The 23,911-nt window shown below is 40.3% G+C and overlaps 3 protein-coding genes across 9 annotated transcripts in view; 1 reads left to right on the plus strand and 2 right to left on the minus strand.

Annotated features, from left to right (window-relative positions):
• Positions 1-8,565, minus strand: part of rims2a (regulating synaptic membrane exocytosis 2a) — a 103,714-nt gene extending 95,149 nt beyond the window's left edge. For 2 of the 7 annotated variants that reach the window (XM_072460503.1, XM_072460502.1), the window contains exons 1-2: positions 8,317-8,565; positions 7,759-7,959 (exon numbers count right to left, since the gene is read on the minus strand). In XM_072460503.1, coding sequence (XP_072316604.1) covers positions 7,759-7,943 — 185 coding nt within the window. In that variant the 5' untranslated portion in view covers positions 7,944-7,959; positions 8,317-8,565. The remainder of the gene's footprint in view (positions 1-7,758; positions 7,960-8,316) is intronic. The other 5 variants (XM_072460505.1, XM_072460504.1, XM_072460519.1 and 2 more) reach the window with 3 other exon arrangements.
• An 868-nt stretch (positions 8,566-9,433) lies between these two features.
• On the minus strand, positions 9,434-19,272 carry dcaf13 (ddb1 and cul4 associated factor 13). The gene is made up of 12 exons (XM_072460912.1): positions 19,086-19,272; positions 18,450-18,649; positions 16,584-16,691; positions 16,384-16,473; positions 16,151-16,306; positions 14,300-14,377; positions 14,144-14,226; positions 13,894-14,058; positions 13,643-13,778; positions 10,437-10,600; positions 9,786-9,949; positions 9,434-9,736 (listed from the first exon to the last, which is right to left on the minus strand). Exons 1-11 carry the CDS (start codon positions 19,153-19,155, stop codon positions 9,862-9,864), a joined length of 1,338 nt encoding a protein of 445 aa, XP_072317013.1. The 5' UTR covers positions 19,156-19,272; the 3' UTR covers positions 9,434-9,736; positions 9,786-9,861.
• Positions 19,273-19,748: 476 nt separating this feature from the next.
• Positions 19,749-23,338, plus strand: slc25a32b (solute carrier family 25 member 32b). The gene is made up of 7 exons (XM_072461248.1): positions 19,749-20,143; positions 21,152-21,302; positions 21,398-21,483; positions 21,610-21,764; positions 22,229-22,342; positions 22,525-22,670; positions 23,189-23,338. The coding sequence occupies exons 1-7, from the start codon at positions 19,954-19,956 to the stop codon at positions 23,304-23,306; spliced, it is 960 nt and encodes a 319-aa protein (XP_072317349.1). The 5' UTR covers positions 19,749-19,953; the 3' UTR covers positions 23,307-23,338.
• The last annotated feature ends 573 nt before the right edge of the window (positions 23,339-23,911 follow it).

Below are 23,911 nucleotides of genomic sequence, written 5' to 3' on the forward strand. Positions count from 1 at the left end.
CCAAAATTCACACAGCCCCACCCCCGCGGCCCTCTCACAGGCCGTGTTAAAACACATCTATCTCCATGGCGATGGGCTGTAACTCAGCAGGAGGGTGATATTAAGGGATTACATGGTGATCCTTCATCAGACATCAGCTCTCTGTGTCTGCTGGCCACAATCAAATGACAGTGCAAACACGCCTTTTTACTGTTTCTATACAGTTTCAGTAGTCACTAAAGTAATGAATATGTCAAAAATATATCAAATGAATCTTAATAAACTGTCTACTCTCATTTGCTTGAACTTACAGTGTCAAAGGTATTTGTTACTGTCCTAAATCAGTGGTTCCCAAACATTTTCCAGTTGCATGGACTACATCTTTAGACATTTGACAATCATGTGGCGCCTACTTTGAAATACTTCAAAATGTCTGTATTCTTAGTTGTATTTTTATCCAAATTAAATATGCTCCACATTTGAACACTTAGACCAGACTGGCAAACAAAAACAATCCCAAACCCCCCAAAAAAATAATTGTAATTGTATATAATTATATAATGTGATACTTTTCCCCCCCCCTAAATCTCTTTTTGTTTTTTCTCTACCCTATGCCTCTCTAGACCGCTCTGCCTGCCCCTGGGGTGACCCATACTACAGTTTGGGTAGCACTGTCCTAGACTATTGCATGCTTTTTGCATATTGTACAGGTCGAAATCACATGGTATGACACACAACCCATTAATATGCACAAATACAGTAACTCAATGTAAAGAGCATTGAAAGCACACATAAAGCTGCCTCCAGCCCTGGGCACAGGGAGGATGGCTCTGCATTTTCTATACAATGTGTATTACACTGGGCTGTACATGCCAGAGCCTGTGTGGACTTATATAAGGGCCGTGCCTGGCTGCATTAGTGACGTCAGGGCAGCTGCTGCTCTTTATCCTCCACTATTTGTGTCAGTTGGTCTCTTCTGAAATGTAGCTCACCACGTACACGTAGAGACATACAAATCTGTAATGCAACTAAAGGTTTAGAATGGATATGGAGGGGCATGCAAGAGACAGAAGGAAACATGGGCTGTATGACACACAAACATAATTTATGTAATGTAAACTAGGTTTGTCTGATACCGTTCTGTATGCACACTATAGTCCCTGTGGATTTAAGCATGCATTTGCCCATTTTTGCAAAATGTTAATGGGATAATTATTACTCAATACAGTAAGAACATTAAATAATCACTCTACTGTGACTTTACTAACATTACATTATTTTATTGTATAATCTGAGCAAAAGAGTTACATAAGCAAATGTAAAGTTTCATTGCATAATCCCATTGTCTCTCTGTGCTGTACAATGCAGATAATGTGTGTTTCAATGACGGCTGCTAGCATTACAGAGTGTTTGTTTGGAGGATTTTAAGCCGCACAAAGGCGTTATGCATTAGAAAGGCCGGCTCCTAGGCAGCGTGCATGTGTTTGAGTCACCAGCCTGCACCTGCTTCGACCAGCTGAGACTTGAATGAGCAGAAATACACAAATATAAACACAAAGAGAAGGGGAGATTAGAGAGCACTGTGTAAACTACAGACAGTAAAAATATCAACTTGTAAACAGAGCCTGGCTGCTGAGGCTGTGATAAAACTTACTTTAGATTTCTAGATGTCTTTGCCTTTCAATCATGTATTCTTTCATTCCTTTTGATTTGCCTTTTTAGACCGACACAGGTGGAGTAGAGCGTATTTTGTAAAATCACTTCATAATTAGGATATAATAGATACAAAAGATCTATTCTGCCCCAAATATAACATAAGATGCAATTATTTATTCCAAAGGCCGGTCCTTGAAAGACGTGCAACTGGTAAAACAGATCAACAGTCAGTTTGGAGCTTCTTGTTATGAGGCTTGATACAAGTGGTGTAATAAAACCCATTCTTACTAAAGTATAATGGCATGGAATAACGGGGCCCAGCTCCTACAGTAGATTTTCAAAACAATTTCCAGTCATGTTCCACCAAGGGCATTTAACATTTTGCGCAGCCAGTGCCAGGAAAATCCCTTCAAACTTTGTTTGAATGAGAGAATCAAACGAATGCTGACGAATGCAGATGTTATTTAGAACAAAGCTGCAGAGACAATAGGCCTGCCGTGGTGCCATGCAGGAGCAGCAGCCTATAGGAGATGGCAGGCTGATTGCTCTGTCAAAGTGGGACTGTGGTTGTCATATCTGAGAGCTGATAGCATCAAACACACATCACTGTCCCTCGTTTACTCCTGTCGGATGCTCTCTCTTGCTACTGTCCCAGCAACCTCGCAAGTTGTCAACCAACCTAGCAAAATCAGTAGAAGATCATAGTCTCATTACTTACATCTCTTAAAACAGACAAACGCAACTCACCAAGAAAAATGTTTGTAGCCATTAGACAAGTTTGTCACATGGAAGAGACAACTCATTCATTAACACAGTGGATGTGCACACATTACATAATATCATTTGAACGACAGTCTTTGTTGTGTTCTAACTAGCTTTTCTGTCCAGCTGAGGATAACTACTTGACAACAGGCCAAACTCCCATAACCTAAACACATTGTTACTTTAATTAGCATGGTGATGTATTCATTTGGCGTGTGTTCTGCTTTAGAGAGTCAAGTCAGCATCCTCTCTCTTTCTTGCTCTCTCTCTCTTTCTCTCTCTCCCTCTCTCTTTCTCTCTCTCGTTGGGGGAAGTGATGGGGGAGGGGATCTCCTGAATCTGCTCTTTGCATGGGAAGGCAAGGTTGAGCGAGCATGGGAATTAAAGGAGAGGAGGAGAGAGAGAGAAAGAGAGAGAGAGAGAGAGAGACTATGATGGAAGCATCACACAGCATTTCATAAGACTTGTGCTATTGAGTGTCATCAGAGTGGGCATTTTCCATTGTTATGTTATTTATTTATTTTTTCATGACTGTGTGGTTTCACTAGTTAAATTAGAGATGTTTCATGTATTTTTGCATTGGTATTAACCACAAAATATCATATTGCAGTATGAATCGGGTTTGTCATGTATTTCAAGCATTAGTATTAGAGTTAACTGAATGCTTGCACTATGTTCACCACTTAAGTTGTCAATAGATCCTTTAACTTCATAACGCAAATATACACTATTTTGTTATCACCTTATGCCTGAGGGAAAAATACAAATATGAATTATTATTATTGTTGTTATTAATTTTGGGGGGGAAAAAATCATCATCATCATTTCCTACCAATTCACCATTTCACTTTCAGTTTGATCTATAATGGAGTCTTTTTAGTCTACAGTTTTGGTTTTGTTGATATTGTTTTAAGGATATCCAAATGATATTTAGTTCCTTGTTGTGACATGTTGCTATAAATCAGCCATTACATGCCTGCATTTGTCCAACTCTTTCTCTGTCAGAGGAGTTGAGATCCTATAGCCTCCAGGGATGAAGGGCCACTCTGTTTCTCTGACCCTAGCTGGTACATTGAGCCCCAGCACATCAGATAAATGACCAGGGAGGGGTGAGGTAGGCTGGGCTGTGTCCTGCGAGTGTATATTTGATGGGGGTGGGAAGTAGTGAAGGGAAATGGGATATAATCAATCACAGCTAATTCTAGGTCAATGCTCTTGTTGAGCATGCAGACACACCATCTACACATTGCACTCTAACTGTACATGAGCTAAGTGGAAATGGGAGAGAGCATTTGTTTTCAGTTCAAAATAAGGCAGCAATGGCAAGTAGAGAATGTACAAAAAGGAATATGAAACCACTAGCAAACTAAAGAGTATTACAACATTTAAATCACTTTGTAATGTGTGTTGCCTTGAATATATATATATATATATATATATATATATATATATATATATATATATATATATGTATGTATAAATATATATATATATATATATATATATATATATATATATATATATATATATATATATATATATATACATATCCACATACAGTGATGGATACAGTATGATATGTCAAATACAAGACAAACAAATTGTTACAATGGTAGAGGACATAAAAGCAGAATGTTCTAACCGTAAAGTTTCTTTGCAATTCTTCTATTTATGTTCAAAATAAATAGCTATAACTTTTTTTTCTTTTCTTTTTTTTCCTTTTAAGCTAAAATCTGTTCGGTTATAAATAAAAGTGCATCTGTTATGTGTTTGGAAGTGGAACAAAAGCTACAGCAAATGTTGCAACAAGCCTTGACAAAATGGCACAGTCCAGTCTTCCTGATGCTGGACATCAGATATCCGAAAGTGTAATAACAGTTACATTCAGCACAGTCTAGGCCTGAATGGACAGAGTCAAACAGCAATAAAATAACACTTTAATAGTAAAATCCAAATCAATATCTAGCTAGCGGTGTTAATTATGTTTACCTTGTAATAAAGACTCAGCAAAGAAACTAAATGCCATTACTTAGCAGAAAGAACAATAAAGAATAAATAAAGTTCACAAAGTCTTCTTTTTTTCTCAGTGGGACTTAATAATGTCAGCCTGTCCAGGGACGATAGGCGGAAATTAGCACTTGAGCTACAACATGGTACAGAACTTTCTCCTGGTAAGGTTAATGTATATTTTGCACCATTCCTGTCTCAGTAAATGAATAAATAACCCCATTTAGATTTCCATCAACTAAATCCAGTTAAATGGCAGATCAACTTCCGCCAGGACTAATAACAGTGATAGCAACTTAAATCGCTTAAAGACAAAGCTCGCGATTTACCGGTCGGTCTACATTCCTGCCCTCACCTATGGTCATGAGCTTTGAGTAATGACTGAAAGGACAAGATCGCAGATACAAGCGGTCGAAATGAGTTTCCTCCGCCGTGTGGCTTGGCGCTCCCTTAGAGATAAGGTGAGGAGCTCAGTCACACGGGAGGAGCTCGGAGTAGAGCTACTGCTCCTCCACGTCGAGAGGAGCCAGCTGAGGTGGCTCGGGCATCTGTTTCGGAAGCCTCCTGGGCGCCTCCCTCGGGAGGTGTTTCAGGCATGTCCCACCGGGAAGAGGCCCCGGGGAAGACCCAGGACACGCTAGAGGGACTATGTCTCTCGGCTGTCCTGGGAACGCCTCGAGATTCTCCCGGAGGAGTTGGAGGAAGTGTCTGGGAAGAGGAAAGTCTGGGAGTCCCTGCTTAGACTGCTGCCCCCTGCTGACCCAGTGTAGCCCCATCGAGGCAACTGCTGTTGTGAAGGGTCAGCCCTTCACAAGGAACTTAGGGTGGCCTATTATGGGGGCAGGAGTCTGCACCGTCATTACTGTACAACAGTGGAGAAGTGCTGAAGCATGAAAGCAGAGCTGCTTAACATTATTTTAACTGTCCAACATGCCTTTTCAAAATGTAAATCTTTGTGTCAGTGACTTTTTTCAGCAGTATATCTCTGAGGGAAAGCATCATTGATACTTTGCAGTGACATCACACTTGGGGGAACAGCAAACAGCCAAATACATTTTAAGATGGTCTGATTGAAAATATTTTCAGGAGCCTTTGATCAATACATATGTTCATGGTCCAGTTTAAGTGTTTGATTCAACAAAAAGGGTGTGTTCGACCAATACAAATTGTTGGCTAATGCATGCTTGTGACATGTAATTTGAGAGATCCTTTTTTACAGCACAAATCAGCTCACCTGTTGTTGTTCTTTATGGTCAGATTGTGCTGAACAAAGCTCTGATTAAAGTCTAACTTGAGTAACAGAGCTTCAGACAAAGCAGTGCTTCCATTTAGCTTCACACCCCCCAAGGAATGTTGAAGACATCACATGAAAGGTACCGCTTGGTTAAATTTAATGACTAGGAATTGCTAGATACTGCCACACTCAAACACACAGAAGCTAATTACATGCAAGTCAGCAGCTCTGGGTTTCTTTCTCTGTGGCACCTCACTCAGATGACAGCAAGTTGGCAAGCCCAGCAGCTGGAGGCTTCTCGGTTTGTCCTCTTTTCCTTCATCCCTCCATCTCTCAAGGATTCCCTCTATTATATTATTGCACATGTTCAACTGGCAAACATTCCCTGAAAATCCATGCAAACATAACGAACAATGACTGTAAGTACATAGAACTACACAGTACAACATGAAATCCTTTATACATCTGATTCTAAAAAGAATTGAAAAAGTATTATGAGGGTCAATGTCATAGTTTTATATCCGACAGAAAATCACAGTATCTGGTCAAGGTTTCTGGAGCTTACATGATTTATTACGACACATGGCTTAACTTTATTAGGCGTATCCACAGGAAAACATCTCAAATAATACTGTTATTGCTAAATATATCATTGTCATAGAATATAACATGTTTTTCTAATAGTAGTAGCCACTGTGTACTGTGCAGTGTGGGTGTACGTTTCTGAGACTGCTGGAGATGCTATGAACCAGTGCATGCTTTCATCTATCTTTCCTAATATTAAACTATCACGCAGATGGAAAAAAGAACCGTCTCCTCCACACATGCTCAGTTGAGACAAGGATTTGACATCACTATGAGACTAAAGAGTGACTAAAACTGACTATCCCTTATCTCAGAGAAAGGGAAAAGGAGGGAAAATAACTGGATGATTGGGAGGAGAGGGATGTGGAGCTCTCAAACAGCATAAAAAGGCCTGGATGATTCACACAGCGTGCACCACAGCAGCTGAGGTAGCCATGTCTTGGAGTCCATGAGTCATGTTTATCATGCACCAATGTTACATAGGGATTAATGCACAACTTTTGCCCCATACGAATTTGTCTTAAGTGGAAACAGCTCCAAGATTTCCCCAAATACATCAATACTATCCATAAACCTTTTGGATTGTTCAATTATTTGTTGGTGAGAAACATAGCTCACTATATGCTCATGTGACATTAAATGTGAAAGCTTAATAACTTAGGAAAGAGCATATTACAGCTACACTTTGTCACGGTCTGTGAGTATGCAAATGTGTCCATCCTTTTTATTGAAAGAGAGTTACAAGAAGATATTTAAGGCCACCGCCCTTAAATCAATGATCCCTGCTCAGTAGCCTGCGAGCTTTTTCAGAGGGTTACATCCATGTGTTAATACATCAACAATACATTACCAGACCTTAATCAGGACAACGTGACCACGCGTAATACTAGGTCATAAAGCAGAGTTATGGCTCACTAGCACCGAGCATAAAAGCCCATGGAAGCGGAAACTCTCCGGTCCACCTTAAAAGTCAAGCCTACAGTGGACAGCGCCGTGGTGCTGAACCGCTCGGAGCAACATCTGTACACAGAGGAACAGAAGAGCGGGCACAGACACGGCTCCGTCCACCTATCAGCCCTGAGTTAACGTTGAAATCACGCACATGCACGTACCCACACCCTGCATGCGGCAACACTACTAAGGACACCTTAAATGATCTCGCCAGTGTCATATTGTGTAATCTCGGGGACGTTCAATGGGGAAAGGTTAAGCAATTTGGCGTGCTTTTTACGTGAAAATGGCGCCCGCTGCTGCTAACCCACCCATTATACTGCCCTAAACCAACTAAGGAAAAGCGAATTGAGTGTTAGCCTGATGTAAATGTCGCATGGCAACATACATTGTATGTTAGTTCAGTTTTCTGAAAGGATAGTTGCTTTTCAACTGCAAAGCAGTAGAAACCTGACTCTAACCTTGTCACAGTGGCTAGCATCGAGCACTTTAAGGTTGGATGTCAAGAGGCACCAGTTCCTAACATGGACACGATTAAAGACATTCACTCCGTTGACAGTCACCAAAAAGCCCTCGATTCTTACTTTAACATTGTCTGTTCCTTCGCGTCCTCCTTCTTCTGTCGGTCCATGACGCCAAGGATGATCTTCCTCTCCTCCTCCGTGAGGTGGCTGAGGTCCGGCATCTCCGGCATGGCGTCTGCCGCTGAGGCAGTAGCGGCAGCGGCAGCGGGGCCAGGGCCGCCCCGGGGCCCGTGTGGAACAGACATCTTTTACACACGCGTGCTACAAAATGAAAGAAATACTATCAAAGTAGCAGAAGAATTGGACGAGACAATTCAATGAATATATTTTGGACTGGAGGCATGACATCTTGCTTACAAGATGCACACAACAAGCCAACCCGTGCTGCATAAATAAGCATCAACATTTGTTTATGGGGTTGTCAAAGGGGTTCACCGCAGAGGATTTCGCATTGTTTAGGCTGTTGCAGGTTGATACAGGACATTTACTCATCAAACTACGCTTGAGCACATAGATAGGTCTAGCAGCGTGCACAGGCTGCAGGTTACAGCCTGCAAGTATATTTCCAACACAAGCGTCCATCCAGCGACCAAAGGTAGGAATCAAAATAGGTCTTGCCTTTTATTTTGCAGTCATGTTAAATCCTGTCTAACCCATCGCTGCCATCCTCTAGAAAGGGTTTCCTCGCATGGTGGGAATAAAAGATGCTCCGTCCGCCCTTATTTTGTTTTGGAGTCCTTAAACCTCCTCTTCCACTCTGGTTAGCTCGCTTTCCTCCAGGTTCGTAATTCTTGGTGATTTCTTAAATGCACAAAAATGGATGCAATGGGAGAGAGGGGAGAGAGGGGGAGAGAGAGGGGGGAAATCCAGATAGGAAGAAGGGGCGGAGCTCTGGAAACACGTAGAAGAATAAACGGGAGCTGGTGAAGGGGAGAGGACGCACTGGCTGTTCATTGACAGCAGGCGCGCGCACGGCAGCCGCAAAACACGGACTGGAGCACCACCCGCGCGTGCAGCTGGAGTCAACTACACTGTTACAGGAAAAGCATCATCCATATTTTATTAGGGCATCACGGGCGCTATGAAGGGGCAATAGAAAGTGGCAAGATAAATACAGAAAATGACTCCAAGTGCGAGTGGATTTCCTGTCACAAGCGTGGAGCACAAGTCCTTGTTTTAAAGTTCGGGGGAATGAAGGCACAAGCTTTTGACTGGGCAGGGGTGTCCAAACTGTCACACAAATAACCAAAAGCAGAACTTTCTTATGGTAAGTTATAACCTAAATGTTGATGTCATACAGACCTAAAATTATTGTTCCAAGCTTTATTCAAGTTGTGGTGGCTCAGCCAAATGCAACATTTTGAATTGTTCACTTCATCACTTCATTGTCTGTTATTAACAACCATGTAGACTACATGGATGTTAATACCTATTGATAATACACCCTACAGCATTGTACAAGCGATGTTTGCACCAAAGCTTTGCTGTCAAGCTCAAAATCTGATTTCCACTGATGTTATTGTCACGTTGGTAAAGCCAGGTCTGAGTGAGATATCTTAGGCCGCAGCACTGATAGGATTTGAAAGTCAACATTAAGAGGATAGAGCCCAACTCATTAGTGCTGTGTCTGAGTAAATTAGCTCTGATGCAAATCATCTGCAATTCAAACAAAAAGGAACACCAAGTTTGTAACCTTGGTCATAGCAAATATACTTTATCCCAAAAGACATACACATATTTTTGAAAGGTTGGTTTATTGTAAGGGTTTCACACATTACACACAGTACCAAAAATGTGTATTTATGGTCCTATATATACACCAAAGGAAAATGGGCATTAGAATACAAAATTAACAATTTATAAAAAGGAATATCCACATTCTTCTTTTCAACTGTTAATCCAACTTCCATAAACAAAACAATAACATCTTGTCATGTTGAAATGCAGGTGGCTGAGCTCAACCAAAAAGGTTACATAGTACACCTTTAACATGTTCTCGTTAGAGTTGTTTGTAATTATGTAATGTGCACAATTTATTCTTCACCACTGGAACTTTTTCTTCAATAAATAGAAGGATACTGGAAAACTATCAGAGACTTCTTCCAGAATGTCCAGACAGCTGAGGATATTGACCCGAAGCCCAAAAGTTACAATAATAAACATCTATTTCACAACTGTCACCACATGCTTCGCCCTCTCTGTGACCACAGGGACAGATCCTGGTTTGCTGTGCTTTCGGACGTTCCTCTCCCTAGATGAAAAGAAAAAGAATGAAGCATTAAGCATTTGTTATCATCTGAAGAGGATAGAGGACAGGGGGAGAGAGAGACAAGCAAACACAAAGGAGGTGGGGCAAATGGCTAGACTGTTGACCGAACACCTACGTCACTGCCTACACTAATGTACCCAGAAAATAATGCATAAAGCAGAGATAGTAAATCATTCCCAAGCCAAACACACCTCTAAGCTTTCACAATACTGTCAGTAATTACAAAAACAACCCCGGACCGAGCCATGAATCACTGGACAGCAGGGTAAACTGGGACAATCAATCCACAATACAAGCTGGAAATGAGTATGTAAGGCCTACGGAGTCTGTGTCATGGGAGAAGGTTAGTCTGGGAAATGTTCCATTAGGGCACCCTGGTTGTTCTGGTCGCAAACACATCCCAAAAAGGTAAAACAAAAGGGGTTTGAGGGAGGGTTGTTGGAAGTAAGAGTAAGTAATTGATGCATACTTTCTGCGGCGGGCCTCCCTCATTACACGCAGTTCCTTGGACTGATGGAACACGGGTTTTGGGAGGTGCCGGTGACGGGCGATGCGTTTGATCCGAGGGTGATGCTGATATTTCTCTTTCAGCTTCTGGTTGTAGTTTGTAGCCTCCCTTTCTCTGTGCGCCAGCTGTGGGTCAGACAAAGGGAGAAAAGGCATGAATAAACAGCATTCAGGGATTTGTCTCAATATTTTCCAAGAATAGGATTTTTTTTAAATATTTGTTAAACAAATATACAAAAAATCATCACTGGTTATCAATAATCAACCTCAGTGCCACTAGGGCTGGGTATCTCACAATATGCATCTTAATACAAGGACAGGATAAGATATGTATCCACGTGCACTGATACATGGATATCCTCTAGAACCAGTGTTACAACTTTACAAACTTTATGTTCTGATAATGTAGAATAAAAAACTGCATTGGAATTTCATGTTTACAATGTGAACAATTATGAAGAATTCACAATTTCAGCTCAGTGGATTCAGCCTTAATGCTGCAGTCAAGGTTAATAATTGTTTAAATTAGCAATTTATCATGAACTGATGTTGTTTGAAAGTTTCACAATACGAATCTCTGTATCGATACATGTATTGCCAAGAAGTCAGTCAGGATATATAACAAATATAAATATAACAATATTGATACTTTGAGTACAGCCCTATGTACCACTATGTACACAAAATGTGAACGTATGACGTCAGGAACCAAATACAAGGCTTAGCAAGGCTGTAAGACAACGTGTATAACCTTTACACAAACTTATTATAAAGATGAGTCCGCTGCCGGTTGCAAAGATGTGTAAAATGCATGTCAGTCTTTTACTGGGACATGAATCATCACAGGTACAATATTTAAAAATGTACTAGCTTTTTTTTTTTTTTTTTACCATCAAAGTAAAACATTCCATTATTTTCTGTTGAAAAGTTGAATGCAAGAGATGACCAATGTTGCTACTTCAACCGTGCTCTCAAAACAAATATTAGTTGAACCAGCTTAGTCCTCTAAATTGTTTATGAAAGCATAAAATAATTGTTAAGAGCTTTTACTGTATAGATTAGATTTAAAGATCTACGCCTTCTTAGAAAAGATTACAAATGTACTGATGGGAAAACTAATAACGACTCCAATAATATTTCCTGACAACATTATGCTGTCTCTACACTGGCCAGTGCAGAATAGTGGCCTACTCATCAAAACTCAATCAATGTCTGTAAAAAGTGAAAACACCAGCTCAACATCATCCCGTCCTGTCTATTCTTTCATAATCCCCGCCCTCAGCTCCTTGGCTCGGACCGCTCTGCTTGAGGGCTTTTATTCTAATTAAAAGCAATGATTTGTCGTAGATTCAATTTACTGGGGAAAGATTCTAGATACTGATCTTATTGCAGGAGACACGTCCCCTGGATATATACTTGTGGCTAACACTGAAGAAACCATTATGTACGATTATGTTTGAAAAATAAAGAGGGATGCTGTAAGGAGTGTGTGATGTAACATTAAGAATTTACTATATTTTATTAAAAAACAACTATTAAATATAACAGCTTGGAACAATAGTTTTTATACTGACATTGATGTTTGATAAGAGCACAGAGTACATATTTTCTTTTTGCATTTATTATTCTGCCAACGTTTGGTGACTTCTTGAATATGAAAGCACAAGCCAAATCTTCTGTGCACCAAACAAATGGAGCTGATTCAACATGTCTTTGGGCTGGTAAGCCTGATAAAGCATTTGAAAATCCCCATTTAAGATGCAGTCACATGAGTGTGATGTCTGACAAAGCTTTGAATCGACACCTCAGCAATTCTTTATAATTAAAGACCCTTTTCAGTTCTACTTGATTGTTAATGTTTCATTATGCTTGGTGTAGCTTGCTTTAAGTGATTGGCCGATTCAAACTGCTGATAGGAGCAGGCCTTGTCTGATCTCTTTAAGTGCAATGCTTGCAAATAAATCTCTTCCTGAGGAGTGACAGTAAAACAAGTGCCAAAAGCAGTCTAGTTTTCCACTCTGAAGCTGCATTAAGAGAATAAGTGAGGGAATTTAGGGATGAAAAATGGCTTTTGAGATGGCGCACAAGATGCTTGAGATCTTTACTATTCCGTCATAAGTGCTATTTGGAACACTGGACCAGTTCCCAGCCATTTATAGGATGTACAACTCAGGATGTAGTGTGGAGCTGAGCAAAAATACAGCAATGGCCATTATTTTTAACAATTCAACCTTAAACAAGCAATAATATGTATAGTAAATCAAGCAGTGGGGTTTCCCCGAAATCCCCAGGAGTTTTCTGTGTAATAGTAAAGACGCTCAACAATCACTGTATTTTTATCATTCTCAATAAATACAATGTACCAACCTGGCATTTGTGCCGCTGAGCCAGTTGGCACATTGTACTTATCGAGAGTGATTCCACTTGAAGTCAGCATCCATCACTGCTTTTGGCAAGTGCACTGGCTACCCCCTGGCACAGTTACCCACATTCAACAGTGCCTATGTAGGCAAAAAGCCACTGCTGTTTAAAGATGTTGCTCTCAATGCCAGGGGGAGATGACACTTTGCTCCTCAAATGTTTTATTTAGTAAATCAGAGCTTCTCAAACTTTTTCTGGCACGCCCCTCTTGGGAGATAAATTTTTTTTTTATCCAACCCCCCCACAGCCTCAAGATTTTCAAGTATTATCAAATAAAACGGCAAAAATTGCAACTATATGGGCCGTCATACACAGACTGCTATCTGCGCAACGCTGACTCGTACTGTTGCACTTATGTTTCACATTTAACAAGAAAAGCGCATTGGATCAAAGTGGAAAGGAATCGATGCACCAGCATTCTCTTCTCCGATTTCTCAGAGACTCAAAATGGGGAGGGACAGAGGCGCATGGAGATACAGAGTGTATATTGCGCATATAGAAGCCAAAGTCGTGACTTGTTCTAAACCCATGGCAGACGTGTGTGAGGGGCACAGAGGCAAGCTGACCCACTCCTCCACTGCTCTCTTGCATTGCGACATTAACCCTATGTTGGCGCTGCATTTTTCTGTCGCTTAAAACATGTCTGTCAAGCGTAACGTGTGCACATTTCCCCAAACATCACACACCAAATGGGCGCGCCCCCCACTTGAGCAGCTCTGCAGTAAATGAAAAGAGCAGGGAACTTACCACTCCAAGTTTCTCTGAGGCATTGGCTTTCCATAGACGAATATTCATCTCATCTGAACCGCTCAAAATGTATTTGTTGTCTGCAGACCATTTGATGCAGATGACATGCTGCATGCGCTTGGTATGATAGACTTCTCTGTAAAATAAAATGACAGTTTAAATGAGTTTAAATGAAAATACTGTCGGTACCATGATCAATTGAACATGCAGAGAGAAAAGTTCTGTTTTTTCCCCCTATAGAATAGACTGACCTGCTGTGGCCTCCATCCTTGGGGAAGATGCGGATGGTTTTGTCAAAACTGGCTGAGACAAACTCCTTTCCAGTTGGTGAAAAGTCAACATCCAGAACAGCAGAGACATGGTCCATGTGCACTGTGACCGGCTGTTCCAGGTTCCTCATATCATAAGTGTAGAGACTAAAGAGAAGCAACAAAATACACATTTAAACAGATTAAAACATATTGCATTACTCTTATACAGTATTATGGCAAGGTCACTTACTTGTAGTCTTCATTTGCACAGGTAAAGTAGTAAGCTTCCATTGGATTCCAACAGAGAGTGTTACTCCTCATTGTCATTACAACCTATTTGGACAATGTATGTTAAAAAGACAATGACACTGATATCGGTCAAGCAAAAGCTGAATGTACATTATACCTTTTTAAGTGGAGTTGCTTCTCTCATGTCATAAAGCACTATACTTCTGTCGGAAGCACAGCTTGCAAGCAGCTCAGTCTGTTGGTTAAAGAGAATCCTATAAAAAACATGTATATCATTTTGTTCTTGAATGTTTCTTAATTGTGTAAATGTTTTTATTGATTGGTGTGGGGTCATATTTTTCCCTTTGTCCCAGGTCACCCTTGAAAAAGAGGTCTCAAGTGAAAAAAATTACACTCAGACTCAATTTGATAGACTTTGGACTAAATGGCACTTTTATGTAGGAACATTTGTGCCAGATTTTCATTTATGTTTTATCATGCTGTGCCGTTTGCGTTGTTGTCGTCGTTGTTGTTGTTAGGCCCGAGCACCACAGGCTGGCGAGAGGCCTATATTTTTAGGCCCGAGCGCCACAAGCTGGCGAGAGGCCTATTAATCTCGTAAGGCCGTGCAAAGCACGGCTGTGAAAGTGCGCACGTAATCGAGCGCGAAGCGCTCGCCCACTTCCAAACACTTACTAACGCACTCCTTCACTCATGCACGCCCAGTGCATAGTAGTAGGAAAATGGAACATTACCGTTGTAAACGGGCGAAGCCCGTGCAAAAGTGCGCACTAAACGAGCACTTTACATTGAGATGACGACCGCGAAGCTTTCCGAAAATGTATAGTTTATGATATTTGAAAAAATGGGAAACATTCCTCCTCCTCCTCCTCCTCCTCCTCCTCGCAGATAAAGTCCGAATTGCGTCAAATTAGAATCAGTTGTTAAACTCTTTGCCCTAAACCTACTTGAAGTGAAATAAATAGATTTGGCGCCACAGCGCCCCCTACAGATTTTATATGGAGGTTAAATGTTTAGTTTTGCGAAATTATATGAAATTTGACACACAACTCAATTTTAGCATCCCCATCAAAAAAGTCAATGAAACCCATGTCATAATTGTTATGGCTTTGCCGTAGCGATGACCAAAACCTCCCATGTTATTCCAATGGGGAAATCGCCAGAACATGTTTACACTTTATACTTTCACCAACTCCTCCCAGGGCGTTAGCCCTATCAACGTGAAATTTGGTGAGACTCATCTTCAGGGGTGAACCATCAAAAGGTATCCACATTTTTATTCAAAAAGTCACGGTCTCTGTGCGGCAAAGCCGCACATTTTGCCAAGAATTCAAAATAGAATTGCTTTGTGATGGTAAAACAAAGGGGAGAAGATGTGACAGCGTCACAGATTCAGCAGTAGGCGTAATAAAAGGACAATTGGGGCGCGTTAGCGCCCCCTCCTCTTGCGGCGTGGCGAGGGCCGATCATTGCCGCTTGCGGCTTTAATTTATTATTATTGTTTTTTTCTTGTCTTGTTTCTGTGTGTTGTTTGTTGATTATATATAAAATATATAATATATATATAAAATATACATATATAATATATATATTAAATATATAATATATATTTTAAATATATATATATTAAATATATAATATAGCTCTAGGCTCTAAGCGACGCAGAAGAAGAATCTTCGACCTCTGGAGTTTGCGGAGTTGTTTAGAAGTGACACAGAGGAAGAAGAATTCAATGGATTTAGTGATTTGGGGTAATACTGATGCTTTAGTAAACTTGTTAGCATGTTCTTTATGCTATAGTTATCTGAATAAGTGTAAATATGTTATGTTAACATACCAGACACTTACAACAGTTTGTTGTCTGTGCGTCATGTGGATGCAGGTGTTAAGTTAGCATACGTACACCTATTCACCATGTTTTCTAATCTGTTATTATTTTAAATTGCATTTCAAGATGAAATGAGAAATGAAGAAAACAAGTTCAAATTAAAAGTAACAGTGTTATTACCTCCACAGGATTAAAACGAATTGAGCTGAAGCTGTCCACACCCCAGGTAAAAGAGCGGATAGGACTGCTCCTCTGCTCATCCCAGATGTCCACCTGCTGGCCACATGTTGCAAATATACCTTCCTTTCTGTGATGGTCCAGTCCTGTGAAAACAGTCTGCAGGAATGTTCCCCTTTCATCAAACCCATAGAAATAGCAGATCAGTAATTAAATCTGAAAAATGTAAACCATACTTTTCCTAGAATAGTGTTCAGCGGTTCCTCTTCTTCACCATATCCTGGAGACTGCATTTTCCACTGTTTAATTGTTTTATCATCACCAACCTGCATTAAACAGAAGAAAACAGAAAATGGTCATTTTGACAGTCCGTTTCAGAAGAAGTGTATTTGGTCTAGCCCTTACCACCACGTGTATTTGTTTGAGTGAAACTTACAGTGAAAAAGGACGTCCCACAAAAGCGAACAACTATCCCTCGAACAAAGCCTTCATGAGCTTGAAGTGTTCGGACACTTTCACGTTTTGTCAAGTTCCAGATTTTCAACTAGGAAGAAGAACAAGAAAAAAAACAATAAAACAACAACAGCAAAACATACAGCTTATTCAGAAAGTACTAAGAACCTTCTCATTTAAGTTGTTCTAAACTAAAGTTAAACAGAAACATAGACCACAGCCATTATCTTTTGATAAGGAAAAGCTGTCCATTTCATAATTCTATATTTCAGTAGAAAATTACATTTGTTTTGAAAACCTGATAGTATTTTTATTTTTTTAAAGTGACTGAAAAACATGACTATACAATGATGATGTATAGTGATATATAATGATAAGAGTCGGACTGCTGCTATGAAGGTAATAAAAACACAATACATCATACACCCACACACACCCTACGATCACATTAATGTCGGAAATTATTAGACTGTTGTTGCACTATAATCTATTGTCTGTTAGTGGTGTTCTTGTCATTGCTGCTTTGTATTTGCAATTTCAAAATAAAAATAAACAACAAAACAGAGCTAATAAGTTGTACCACACATTTTCAAGGCTGGTGAAACAATGGCTCTTTTCAAACCAAACTTGTTCCCATAATGAGAACTGATGTTTCTTAGTTTATGAGCTCTGGAGAGGGTCTAGGTGATGATCTAGAGTAAGAGTAAATTATGTGATGATGAGAAAGATACTTTTATGCTGCGGAGAGGATGAGAGTTATGTTTGTACATAACTTTTATGATGATCTGGTCATGGTAGTGCTTTAGTGCTGGATTTAATTTAAAAAATGAGCCTGTCCAGAGACTACAGGTAGAAGTGAGCAACCTGGTACAATGCATCTCCAGTCTCATTAAACAAATAAAATAAAAATAAAAACCTAAAACTAGATTTCATTAAAGTACACCCGTGATAAACAAAACTGAATATCATAATTTGAAAAAGTAAACATGTGCCTCACAGCAGCAATGTACATTAGAACATTATAACAAAAACACAAACAAACCATCAGCTCAGAGATAGGAGTGTAACATGCTATAGACCGGATTATCAAACACTGTTTTACAGAATTGCCAGCTCTGTTCCAAAAGCTGGTTGGATATCCAACGTTAGCCATTTGAGGTGAATGAATTATGTTATAATGTAGAACAAATGTTACGGATGATAAGAGTGGCCTATTCATTGGATTTTACAGTATGTTTTGTACTTGTTGACCACAACAGAGTTTTCATTCATTAATTTTCTACCGTTTGTTCCCTTTCGGGGTTGCGGGTGACTGGAGCCTATCCCAGTGACTTTGGGCCTTAGGCGGGGTACACCCTGGACAGTGGCCAACTCGTCGCAGGGCCAACACAGAGACATAAACACACAGATAACCATTCACTCTCACATTCATTCACTAGGGCCAATTTTGCCTAACACATGCATGTCTTTGGACGGTGGGAGGAGCCAGAGAACCCGGAGAGAACCCACGGTAACACGGGGAGAACATACAGACTCCATCCGAGATCATGTGATGTTGGTCTGGTCCGGGAATCGAACCCATGAGCTCCTTCTTGGGAGGCAAGAGCGCTAAAATAGTCTGGGACGGGATTTTTTAAAAGGTTTTTTTAGGGTTTGGAATGTATGTATCCATAGCACAGTATCTGGCTGTGACATAATAAATCTGGACTTATTGTACATTGTTGAATTATGAATACTGTATAAACTATCGCCATATTCCAGAGTGAGGAATCCCCTGAAAATTGGATTCTAAATATCAGTGGAAATATGGCAGTTAGTTACATGAATGATTAATAAAGACAACATGTACCTCTCCATCACAGGAGCCAGACAGTAAACTAGACAAACTGGTGTTGTGTTTGGCCATGCAGTTTACTCCATCTCGGTGTCCATCCAAAGAGGCCAAAAAGGGCTTGGCAAAAACCCTTTCTAGCTTGGTGGCATTTAGAGCCCTTGTGTATTCTCTGTTGACTTCAAATGGATGAAGGCTGGGGTCATAGTTTCTAGGAACTGTAGACAGAACAGAGGTCAAAAACTCACCAAGGAACATTACATTTCTTCATAATCTATCTAACTAAAGAGCAAACAATTTTGTACATAAGGTCTTGTGTTGTTACATTGTTACATCAAATTATACAGTGATGGTAGAAGTCCAAAGCATGGCAGAAAGCCTTTGAGATAGCGGCATGATCGTTACTAACACGTTTAGTAGCATCATGCGTACTTGTGTGTCGTCGATGTTGTTGTTGCTGCTGTATTACATTTGGCAGCCAACCGAAAATGTGCATTCACCGCCACCTACTGTAGTTGTATGTCTTCAAAGTATAAGTTTTACTCTATATCGTTAAAAATAAATAATACTAAAACAGGAGAGAAAGAGAGAGAAGGAGCATTGGTGCGCTGCTGTTTCGATAGCTTTAGCTCAAACACGGAACAGTTCTCTTACCACGTTGAATATCATATTTGGTTTCCCGGACATAATCGTCTGGATTCCGTGACAAGACTTTAACTTTCATTAGGAAAAATCGTTACTCTGCAAGACAGTCCGTTTGGTGAGTTTAAAACTGTAAAACAAAATTCTTCAGTGAAAACAAGCAGCCATGTGATTAGGACCGAAGAGGAGGAACTTCGCCGCGGTGCATTATGGGATAGACACTCCTCCACAAGCTACAAATGCGGCTGCACTAAAATCCGGAATAATACAGCATTTAGAAGTTTATTATTGTTTTTGTTTGTTTCTTATTAGGATTTAAATATAGTATTTATGATACAGTTTGATCAACAGAAATATATTCTATTGGAGTCTCCTTCCCTCTCTTTCTTTCTTTCTCTCTCCTTGTTTACAGTACTGTATAGCGTAAAACACATACTTTGGTAAATGCACCTTTTCAGTAACAGTAACACCACTACCACCACCACTACCACAACAACAATAATAATAATAATAATAATGATAACAACAACAACAACATTAACAACAGGTAGAACCATAGAACAAACTCTGAGTAGAGTTTTGAACGTGCTTTTATTGTGACGTTTCCTACCGGATGTAGTTATCGGTGTTAAACTTCCCCATGAGAAAGGTCAGCAGCTGAAGCCCATGAAGCCTGACATTTGGGTATGTAGCATGGCTCTGTCGCCCCTGTACCTCATGTTGTACCTGCGTAGTAGTGAGGCTTAAAACGTGGCTCGCTCAGCATGAACTGCCCGTGGGAACACTGCATATACTAGGACTTTACGGGTTATTTGTATGATTATTCACGTGTGCGTCAAGTGCTATTTTTCCTTGAAGCTAGCTGTAAGTGACTGTAAACATGAGCTCGGGTTCAAACCCGGTCTCCGAGGTGGCACTCGGGCAGGCCGCCCCCGCGGTGTCTTTGGCCGGACATCTGCAGCAGGCTTTCAGTCATGTGAAGGTGGGGAACCTGGTCGCAGGGCTCAGCGGAGGAGTAGTGTCAACTCTGGTGCTTCATCCACTGGACTTGGTTAAAATCAGACTTGCAGGTAAGAACAAAATCATCAGTGAAACTCCTCCAAGTGACGTAAGGCTACATAATTCTTCCCAACACGTTTTTGATCAGAATGTGGGAGGGGCTGGCGGGTCAGGCAAACATAATTCACCATTTAGCAGGTACAAACACTTAACTTGTCATTTAAGTTGTCTGTTCACTATTGTTATTGACAATTTAAGAAAAATGTGTTGGAAGTCATGAGTGAGGGTTTTTTTACTTGGCCGATTTGATGACTGATCTTGTGTGTGAGCCACGGGGTCTCCAAGTATTTGGAGACAACTGTCTAATGCAATGTTTAAGCATTTCAAATATGCGCACACACAGTAGAAAACAATATCTCAACCCAACACAGCTGTAATACTTATTTTTAATATGCACATGTTTAGACTTTAGAGAAAGTCTATTTTCTTGCTTTAAGTAATGTTTAAAAAGTCGGGAAATATTTTCTTTTAACAAATAAACAAAATAGAAATAAAGTTGTGGTTCGAACGATGTTTTTCTGCCATATTGCCCAGTCCTATTTCAATGCTGAGTGTGAAGGAGGTGTCACATCTGTGGGGTCATTTTAGCCCCATTCATACATAGTTCCCATTAAATTGCCATGTGCAGATTGCCAAAACAGTCATCAATGATCTCTGTGTTCTGTCGCTGTAGCAACGTGCTGCATCATTCAAATTCTGTGAAAATCTAACTTAACTGCACAGTGTAACCTGGGAAACCAAGCTTGTAACTAAAGAAACAAACCGTGGAACTGGCAATTTTCTGGCTTCATTCACACTCACACCTTCCCTGCATTAGTACTGGGAATTTACCTGGGAAATTGCCTGATCAAAAATGCAGTTCTGGCTGCATTCAGATATTTTCCTGCTCTGGCAATATTCCCAGGTAAGACTGCATTGTCAAATGGTGCTTGATTTACAAACATTGAACTGTTGTTCTATGGATCATTCTTATATTGATGTTTCTCCCTCATTCATATTGTTAATTGTTGCCTTTGCAGTCAGTGATGGCTTGGAGCTCAGACCAAAGTACAGTGGTATTTTTCACTGTATGAGGAGTGTGTGGCAGCAGGAGGGACTCAGAGGACTGTATCAAGGCGTGACCCCTAATATCTGGGGTGCTGGAGCATCCTGGGGTCTTTACTTCTATTTGTATGTAAACCACTCTTACATGCTATATTTACCCAAACATTAACTCAGGAAGTAAATGTAAAACTTCCATTAATAATATTGATCTACTTTTACAGCTACAATGCTATAAAAGGCTACACAAAAGAAGGTCGTCAGACTGAGTTGAGCGCAACAGAGCACCTAGTATCTGCAGCTGAGGCAGGTTAGTGTTGTACAAACTGCACTAAACCAGTTCTGTCTACCAAAAAACTCGACACAGTGAACTCTTTGTCGTGTGCTAGCAATCTAGACATTCACACAATCCTGATTAAATGCCCTTCTTGTTCAGGTATTCTGACACTGACCATAACCAACCCTATATGGGTGACCAAAACTCGTCTGGTGCTGCAGTACAATGCAGGGTCATCAGGAAAGCAGTACAAGGGGATGGTGGACGCTCTGGTCAAGATATACCGCCATGAGGGGCTCGCTGGGTTATACAAGGTTAGGTTACACATATGCCTGTTTTTCCACGCTCTATGCCACTCGAAGAGCTCTTGCGTCATACACTTAACTTGTTGTTCAAGACTACGGCCACTAGATGTCACTATAATCTCACTTGAGGGGAAAAGTAATGTTCTGTGGTTATAGTTGAAGAGTAGGGCAGTGGTTCCCCCTAATCAGTCTCTCACACACAGAGTACACCCTCACCTGTGTTCAGATGTTTCTTTAGTCATTATAAATCTCTTTAACAGTATCTGACTAATCTAACTAATCTTTTTTTCTCGTTTTAATTATATTCATTCAAAACTTATACAGAAACAGATGTGAAATGTACTACAAATAACATGTGTTCATATACCGTTTGATTCCTCCTTTCTTTTAAATATTAGTTTATACTCTAAGATTGGCTTTATTATGCCAGTTAATAATAACTACTTCTACTACTTTTTTTTTTTTTTTGGTAGGGTTATATTCCTGGTTTGTTTGGTACCTCTCATGGCGCGCTGCAGTTTATGGCCTATGAAGAGCTCAAAAGAGACTACAACAAGTACAGGAGAGCGCCTTCAGACGCTAAACTGGTGAGTCAGTACTTTCAGAAGCCTGATAGTCCTTGAGGACATGTTGTGAGTTTAGTATGTGTTAATGTCAACAACCACGCTCCAGTCGATTACCAGCGGTTACCTTGAAGAAATGAATCATCCACGTTCCCGCTTCTCTTCTCTCGCTTCCCATGCCCCCATTTTTGTGTCTTCATCAACAGAGTGCTCTGGAGTATATCACAATGGCGGCATTATCCAAACTATTTGCAGTGGCCACGACATATCCCTATCAGGTGGTGCGTGCCCGGCTTCAGGACCAGCACAATAAATACAACGGAGTTCTTGATGTTGTCGGACGAACATGGAGGTATGAGCTATTAATAAGATAACAGTTTTGATAATTCAGGTTGAACAATATTGGAGATTATATGCAATGGAATGTGTACTGATCAATAATGGATGATTGCTGATTTTTGATACGTGTTTGGGCATTTGAAAGTATTGTAATTGAAGTTGCATTCAGGATGAGCGTAGGTTCTGAAATTTTTTTTTTTCCTATAGGAGAATAAATTTCCATCCATTTTCTACCGCTTGTTCCCTTTCGGGGTCGCGGGTGACTGGGGCCTATCCCAGTGACTTCGGGCCTTAGGCGGGGTACACCCTGGACAGTGGCCAACTTGTCGCAGGGCCAGGGAGAATAAATTATATTATTAAATATAGCTTCAACTATGACTACTTTCTTAGTGTTTAAAATGGCCATGGCAATGTAACGCTTTAATTTGCAGATGCAATCATTTTACAGAAGCTGTAGCCCCTTGTTCTGCGTTAGAAATGCCTCCTTTTTAATTTTAAAATACTGACACATTTTTGCTCATCTTTTTACAGAAATGAGGGCGCTGTTGGTTTCTACAAAGGAATTGGTGCCAATTTGATCAGAGTCACTCCAGCATGCTGCATCACCTTCGTAGTATATGAAAATGTGTCTCGCTTGCTCATCACTTAACCCCATTGAGGTTTCTACAGAACGCCTCATCAGCATCGGAGGTGTGAGCGCGCAGTGTCACAGCGGAGCTTTTCACACACATGGGCTGAACAAAATGGACTGAGAAATCATTTTTTTTATAAGTGACTAATGAAATGTCCTCAGTACATGCAAATATGCTGGTGTTGGATCCATTAATTTGCACTGTAAGCAAATGAGGAAGAGTTCTTGTGATATTACCGTTAGCGTTTTTAGTACATTATGAGATGGAGTTTGGAGATTTCTTAACTTCGAAAGTTTAAAAAGCAATGTACACAATTGGTGTAATAGTCTAAGATTTTTGTACATTTTTAATTTAAATTATTGTGGAGTGCCATTCACAGTACCTGAATTGGTTATATTGTCAATAAATGTCTTTTGGAAAAATAAAATAAAAACTGATATATTGCGAAATATAATGGCCCATTATTAACACTGAAGCAAAAGAGAACTGGCTGTATATCTACAGTACCAAATGGTGTCAGAGAATCGTATTATCCATCCATCCATTTTCTACCGCTTGTTCCCGCTCCAGTCGCGGTGACTGGAGCCTATCCCAGTGACTTCGGGCCTTAGGCGGGGTACAC

Source organism: Eucyclogobius newberryi, unplaced genomic scaffold, assembly GCF_026437365.1.
Source record: "Eucyclogobius newberryi isolate DKJ021-1_F unplaced genomic scaffold, fEucNew1.0.hap1 SCAF_3, whole genome shotgun sequence".
NCBI lineage: Eukaryota > Metazoa > Chordata > Actinopteri > Gobiiformes > Gobiidae > Eucyclogobius > Eucyclogobius newberryi.